This window comes from Nicotiana attenuata, unplaced genomic scaffold (genome assembly GCF_001879085.1).
Source record: "Nicotiana attenuata strain UT unplaced genomic scaffold, NIATTr2, whole genome shotgun sequence".
NCBI classification, from domain to species: domain Eukaryota; kingdom Viridiplantae; phylum Streptophyta; class Magnoliopsida; order Solanales; family Solanaceae; genus Nicotiana; species Nicotiana attenuata.
This window is the reverse complement of record NW_017672661.1, coordinates 42,466-49,849: the sequence shown is the minus strand read 5'-3', so window position 1 is coordinate 49,849 and position 7,384 is coordinate 42,466. Positions and strand designations below refer to the sequence as shown.

Below are 7,384 nucleotides of genomic sequence, written 5' to 3'. Positions count from 1 at the left end.
AAAAAAAAAACCCAAAGAAAAACACTTCCCATCTTTGGTCAGGCTTTACCTCCTCTTTCCCAGTTGAGCAGACCTTTTTTGAGATCTAATGTATGGCCAACAGTATTGGAACTAAGAAGAAAATTAAGTGAAAGAAGTTTTTCTCCCCTTGATTTGGGTTGAATTCACAACAAAACGTTAGGTTTTGTGCATGCGATAGGGGTAGGACGAAGGGGAAAGGGACGGCACGGAGTTGGCGGGAAAGAATTCTGCTGAGTTTCAATATAGGACATGGGGCACTGTAGGTTGGAAGCTTCTGCAAAGGGGAGGGATCTAGCATTAGTAGGGTGGGGTGCAAGGTGTTAGATTAGGCACGGAAGACAAGAGAGGAGTGATGGCAAATGGGTTGGGTGGTCAGATGATAGAGCATGAAAGGCTCTTTTTGGGGGGGGGGGGGGGGGGGTAGGTACGATTGGCGGGAAATTAAGGCTAACCGAGGGGCAGGTAGTAGGGAATTCAGAACCTACTAAGGTGGAGGTAGGTTGCGAAGGGTGGCCTTAATAGCAATATGTAAAATAGCATCTTTAAAGCTTAATAACGGCAAATCCAATTTTTTGGCATTAAAAATTAGTAGGACTATTTAGCTAATTCCTTCTCAAAAAGGACGACTAGTTTAGCTAGTGCCCAATCAGTGGCGTAGCTTGGAATCTCGCTAAGGGTGTTCAAACTTTAAATAAGTTAATAATTTTTATTTCGATGAACGGATGTTTTAGCAATGTGGCGAGTCCAATTTCCTCTGGAAGTCTAAATCGGATCTCAGTGAGATTTACTGCATGTTTGATCTAGGTTATTTTATATGAACCAATTTGTTCTCTAATAAAATCAGTTCTCTTAACTGCAATCAGTGTTTGTGTTGTATAGTATTATGAAGTTTAGAACTAATAGTTTGTTCAGTTACGGGGTTTAGTAATGCACAAACCACATGACTATTTATGAATCTTTTGTAGATAATTCAATGTACTTTTATCGAAGTCGAATTTCTTGTCTGAGAGAAGGAAATTGAACTGAAAGATTTTGACTGCAAATTGGACAATCTTGCAATAGTTAGTGGTGTTGAATCTGCTAAGCTAATTCATTAGCGGGGTTCTACTTGTTGCCATTGCTTCTTTTCATCTTTTTTTTTTTAGCTCGAGGGTCTATTGGAAATAGCCTCTCTACCCTTCCAGGGTAGGGGTAAGGCTGCGTACATCTTAACCTCCCCAGACCCCACTTGTGAGAATTACTGGGTTAGTTGTTGGTGTAGCTATGGGGTTTCTCACACTTCTAGTCCTGATAAATTGTTTCTTGCATTATTAGTAGTACTATTACTGCCTCAACTATTAGGAATCTGGCACTGTGCTAGTTCTTTCATTACATTTCCCGAACAAAAGGGTAGAGTAGATGTTTTAAGGACATGCATATCCTCATCCTCCTCCTCCCCCCACCCCCACCCAAAAAAAAACCAAAAAAAACACTTTCCATCTTTGGTCAAGCTTTACCTCCTCTTTCCCAGTTGAGCGGACCTTTTTTGAGATCTAATGTATGGCTAACAATATTGGAACTAAGAAGAAAATTAAGTGAAAAAGTTTTCTCCACTTGATTTGGGTTGAATTCACAACAAAACGTTAGGGTTTTTGCATGAGATAGGGGTAGGGCGAAGGGGAAAGGGACGGCACGGAGTTGGCAGGGAAGAATTCTGGTGAGTTTCAATATAGGACATGGGGCACTGCAGGTTGGAAGCTTCTGCAAAGGGGAAGGATCTAGCATTAGGAGCTATACTACAGTGGTGGGATGCAAAGGTGTTAGATTAAGCACGGAAGACAAGAGAGGAGTGATGGCAAAGGGGTTGGGGGTCAGATGATAGAGCATGGAAGGCTCTAGGGGGTGGGGAGGACATGCGGGAAATTAAGGCTAACCGAGGGGGTGGAGGCAGTAGGGAATTTAGAACCTGCTAAGGTGGAGGTAGGTTTCCAGGGTGGCCATAATAGCAATATGTAAAATAGCATCTTTTAAGCTCCGTATCAGCAAAACCAATTTTTTTGGCACTAAAATTATTAGAAGGACTAGTTTAGCTAATTCCTTCTCAAAAAGGACGACTAGTTTAGCTAGTACCGATCAGTGGCGTAGCTAGGAATCTCGCTAAGGGTGTTCAAACTTTAAAGAAGTTAGTAATCTTTTTTCGATGAACGGTTGCACTGAAAATTTTAAAACTAAACTACGTAATATTTAACTAATAAACCATAAAAACAATTACTATAATAGAAATACAATTTTATAAATCAAAACTAACATAAAAAAATAGCAAAAGAAATTCTAGTAATCAACCAAAGGAAAGACGGAGTTGAGAGGGTTTGTACCCTGTAAAGAGCTCTTTTAAAATAAAAAAATTGTAGAGCTTGAATTTTAAATTTTATAATTTGTTTAATAATCACTTTCATTAATAAAATTACTTGATTGGTTGTTTGTTTTTACAGAAATTTTAAGCTTTAACAGTTATTTATGAAGAAATTTATGGATTAAAAAAGTAGAGTCAATTAGACCAAACATGGTGGTCTGTTTAGTTTTAATTTGGAGAACATGAACTCCTCTTCATTTTGAACACCCTTGACCATTGGGCTAACTCTTACACTTATGTTAAGGGTGTTCAAAATATAATATATGATCATGTAAAGTGGTATTCGGCCTATATACACCATGTTATTTTTCGGCGAAGGGTGTTTGGCTGACCACCCTTGGGACAAAGTAGCTACGCCACTGTGCCTGATAATTGTGGGACTGGATGCTAGAGATAGTATATGAGAAATTAACGTAAAAGTTCCCACAAGTTGAGGGGTTAGGGATGTAATTCCTTTTGTTTGCTGAATAATGATTTCCGGTTCCACTTTAATTATCGAATAATGATTTGTTGTCTGACTTTATTATTTTGTGCCCATAGGACTGCTATCTTTTCTATATTCTGTCTAAGATAACTGAGAAGTCTGGCAGTACATCAATGGTTTTCACTCGTACATGTGATGCAACCCGTCTACTGGCTCTGATGCTTCAAAATCTTGGCTTGAGAGCTATACCAATTAGTGGTCAGATGATTCAGGTATATTTTTGAACTTCAAGGCATGCATCTTTTCACTTTGCTGGTTCTATTTCATCCCCCCTCAAAATATCATCTTTTATTAGACAGCCAAAAAGGCGTGGAGCTCTAAACAAATTTAAGGCTGGAGAGTGCAATATCCTTATCTGCACTGATGTAGCCAGTCGAGGACTTGATATCCCATCTGTTGATATGGTTATCAACTATGATATTCCGACAAACTCAAAGGTGGATCTTTTTATTCTTACTGCTTGGATAGTTTGTATGCTGTTTTTTTCTGTTCATTGGGGTGGTCCTGGATTTATTTATGGCTAGGCATGGACCTTTTTGGGTTAGGAAGGTTTTGAAAAACTTTTCTAAGGTGTTGGTCTGTTTTTTAACTTTCAAAAAAATAATACCTAAAACTTCTTCCATGCTCCCTCGATTAAAAAAAAATCTTTTTCCACTCCCCAAACACCCACAAATCTTCCAAAAAACTGCAGCTATCCAGACAAGTTTTCTTTGTGAACAAACTTTTTCTTCCAAAAAAGTTCTTTCAGAACAAACTTTTTAAAAGTTGTCCAATTCTTTTTTTTTTTTGATAAGTTGTCCAAATTCTGTAGTTCAGCTTGTTTGGAATTTGAAAAAATCGAACACTAAGTGATTTCTTTCCATCCTTCCAAGACTTTGTGGGTAGAGTTTTACCCTGTACCTGTGCTGGTGTTAGAGGTAGTTGGTACCCGGTAGAATTGGCGAAGTGCCAGCAAGCTGGCCCGGGCACCACAGTCAAAAAAATTAAAAGAATATATCGGTCCTTTGTTTATGCAATAAGATCAATGAAACTTGACATCATACTCATCATTTCAATATGAATAATCGTAATTTTGTTTTCTAATGCGATTTTAACCTATCACTGTATGCATGGCCTGCAGGATTATATACATAGGGTGGGAAGAACTGCACGAGCAGGACGTTCTGGGGTTGCTATATCATTAGTGAATCAGTATGAGGTGGAGTGGTATACACACATAGAAAAGCTTATTGGTAAGAAAATACAGAAATACTATATTTCCGAGATTCTAATATATTCTTATTCTAGCACTTCTAGTCTGTCTGGTACATGTTGTTTTCCAAACAAAAAATTGATAATCTTCAGGGAAGAAACTACCTGAGTATCCTGCGGAGGAAGAGGAGGTTTTGCTACTCTTGGAGCGTGTAACAGAAGCCAAGAGGATCTCACAGATGGTAATTTTCGTCTCCTTGTTTTTTCCCCTTTGCCGGAGGAGGAGGGTGTACTTCAGTAGGCGGCAATCACTAGGTGGTCAACTTCTGCCTGCACGGGTTAAAGACTGTTTAAATTTAGCCAATTAAATCAAGTGAAATGAGCCCTAATTTTTATTATTAGTTTCCCTTTTTAGCACTTAATATTATAGTTGAATTCTCCTCTTGCCCCATTTTCATTAGGCTCAGGTGTTAATGTCAGAGAGGTAATAAGGTAGAGATAGTGCGAGCATATTTTGACTTTTTGAGTGTGGTTTGGATGTAGAGCTGTTATTCGGAACATGTGAGTGTTATGTGCATTTCTCAGTTGGAGAGGATGTGGAATGTTGTGAGAGGTGACATGTATACAACTTACTTCTTGAAATATTGAAGTTGCTCATAGACATTATTATATAGGTTGTTAGTAGTTTATGGAGGATTTTCGCTGATGCATGTTTTCTTGGTAATACATTGCTCAATTGAGTTATTAGATAATTAACATCCAAGCTATGTTGGTACAGAAAATCAAAGAAAGTGGTGGCAAAAGGAAACACAGAGGCGGAGATGATGGTGACGAGTCCAATTTCCTTCGATACTTGGGAGTTAAGAAGAGGAAACTATCAAGGAAGCTATCAAAGATTAAGCTCTATTAGTCCAATTTTGACTTAAATGAGGAATATATAATTAAGCTATGTTAGTTCAATTATGAACTTCATTAGTTCTTTCATTATTCCTTGTTGGGTTGTAATTTGACATTTCTGCAAATCTGCTGAGATGATTTTGATCTTAGCGGACTCATTATTTTCATTTTTCAGCGAAGATACTTGCAGCTAATCCTAATGTGTGTCCCCACTCCGAAATGGGGAAAATAGTGAATGATCTTTTAGCAATGTGGCGAGTCCAATTTCCTCTGGACATCTAAATCGGATCTCAGTGAGATGCAGTTTTGATCTGGGTTCTTTTATATGAACCAATTTTTTCTCTAACAAAATTAGTTTTCTTAATTGCAATCAGTGTTTGTGTTGTATAGTATTATGAAATTTAGAACTAATAATTTGTTCAGTTACGGGGTTTAGTAATGCACAAACCACAGGACTATTTATGAATCTTTTTGTAGATAATTCAACGTACTTTAAGCGAAGTCGAATTTCTTGTCTGAGTTTCAGAGAAGGATAGTGAGCTGATTGCAATTTTGATTGTAGGAGAACGAATGAGGTTGCTATATTTAGATTATCTCAAAGTTTAGGGATTTTACCCTTTGATTATTCTCTTCGTGAATGATTCAAGAGCTTAGTATGTTATTGAATTTGTATTTTTCAATATTTGTGGAACTAATCAACAGTTAACTTTTACTTCTGAAACTAACAAACCTTGCTAAATTGACAATTTTCACCTGTCAAAGATATAAACTTCTTAAAGTATTTTCAACTGTTTGCCACAACAGGCAATCAAAACGTAGCCAATTTCAAAAATTCAATTATTGAACTCGAAGCTTTGAAACTTTGCAAATTGCAAAGCTCGTTTTTCTAGTCCAAATCGACGGGTAAAAACACTGAAAGAACTTGAGAACAAGAGCAGACCAACGTGATTTTTAGGTTTCTATAATAAATGTGCAGCTGTGTCTAGTTCGTGAATTGGGTTATTTCGGCAGAGAGCTGACTTTAGTCCTTTAAGCCGTAGCATAAGTTAGTCGCTTGAAAGTTTTCCGTACTCTATAGAACATATATACAATTTTTATTCATTGTTCTTCATTTACAGTCTACTTATTGGATGTTATTTTGTTCTTACGTTAAGTTTCTAAAGCAGCAGATCATTATTTTGAGTTATGTTGCGTCTATGGAATGGCAGATTATTTTGGCAAGAGTTAAATGACTTTCCTCTTGCTGTTGTTTTTTGAAGGAGGACATGCTTTACGTGGTTTCTGACTGTTGGTTTGTTCAGGGAATACGCTAATTGTTTGGTAAACTTGAAGCTTAAAAGGACTGTTATGTACTTATGTATAATATATGCATATAATTCTAATATCTATTGTTTTCCTGATTGAATGGTTACATATGCAGAAACCTCTTATATTACAAGCCTTCCTAAATTTTCAGAGTTAACTTGTATTTGTATTCGTGAAAGGTCAGGAAATTATACCTTGGACATGTCGAGCTCAAACTCAAACCAGGAACTAGAATTTGCAATTTCTCGATTTAATAAGGTTTAGCTCAGCTTGGGGTTACTTTTGCAATCATAGATCCCTTACTGTTACGATGCAAATTCCATAATAGGTAGTGATGACGCATAACACTACCATTAGGCAAGTCAACAATTAAATCAATATGCCAGTAGTAAATCTAAAATGCATTTCAAAACAATTAAAGAAATAAAGAGTGAAAGTTTGTTCATTTTCATAAGAAGTATAGATGTTATTATTTTAAATGGTCGAATGTGGTCAAAATATAAACCCGAAATCATATAGAATACAACCACGAGCAAAATCCAAATCCCCAAAATCCGGTGTCACAAGTGCATGAGCAACAACAACAACATACCCAGTATTATCCCACACCATGGGGTCTGGGGAGGGTAGTGTGTACTCAAACCTTACCCCTACCTTGCGAGGATAGAGAGGCTATTTCCAATAGACCCTCGGTACTGAAAAGTACAATACTAATACAACATTTCTCTGTAATGTAAAATAGAAATGATACAATAAATGAATAATTAGGGGATTCTGTGTGCTCGGATCGTAACATGAAATGCAGCTCACCACAAAGTCTCCTCAGCAGCTGCGCCTATGCGCCAAGATGACCGCCAAATGTACATGTCTCAGTACCTGCACAATTAGTGCAGAAGTGTAGCATGAGTACATAAACCAACGCGTGTTGATACCCAATTTTTCCCTCATATATTTCAAATATGCATATATACCTTCAAAGTAGTGCACATGCATTATCATTGGATTTACAAGCGTGCACAAGTATTTTTTAAAAAAATTTCTATAATTTTAAAGACTTTAAATCAATTTATTTCTGCATTTTTTATTGTACAAAT

At 37.0% G+C, this 7,384-nt stretch overlaps 1 protein-coding gene across 3 annotated transcripts in view; it reads left to right on the top strand.

Annotated features, from left to right (window-relative positions):
- LOC109214018 (DEAD-box ATP-dependent RNA helicase 10-like) overlaps positions 1 to 5,293 on the top strand; it is a 15,379-nt gene extending 10,086 nt beyond the window's left edge. For all 3 annotated transcript variants that reach the window (XM_019377884.1, XM_019377885.1, XM_019377886.1), the window contains 5 exons: positions 2,954 to 3,109; positions 3,197 to 3,334; positions 4,018 to 4,129; positions 4,242 to 4,330; positions 4,867 to 5,293. In XM_019377884.1, the coding sequence (XP_019233429.1) occupies positions 2,954 to 3,109; positions 3,197 to 3,334; positions 4,018 to 4,129; positions 4,242 to 4,330; positions 4,867 to 4,998 (627 nt within the window). In that variant the 3' untranslated portion in view covers positions 4,999 to 5,293. The remainder of the gene's footprint in view (positions 1 to 2,953; positions 3,110 to 3,196; positions 3,335 to 4,017; positions 4,130 to 4,241; positions 4,331 to 4,866) is intronic.
- Positions 5,294 to 7,384: the final 2,091 nt, after the last annotated feature.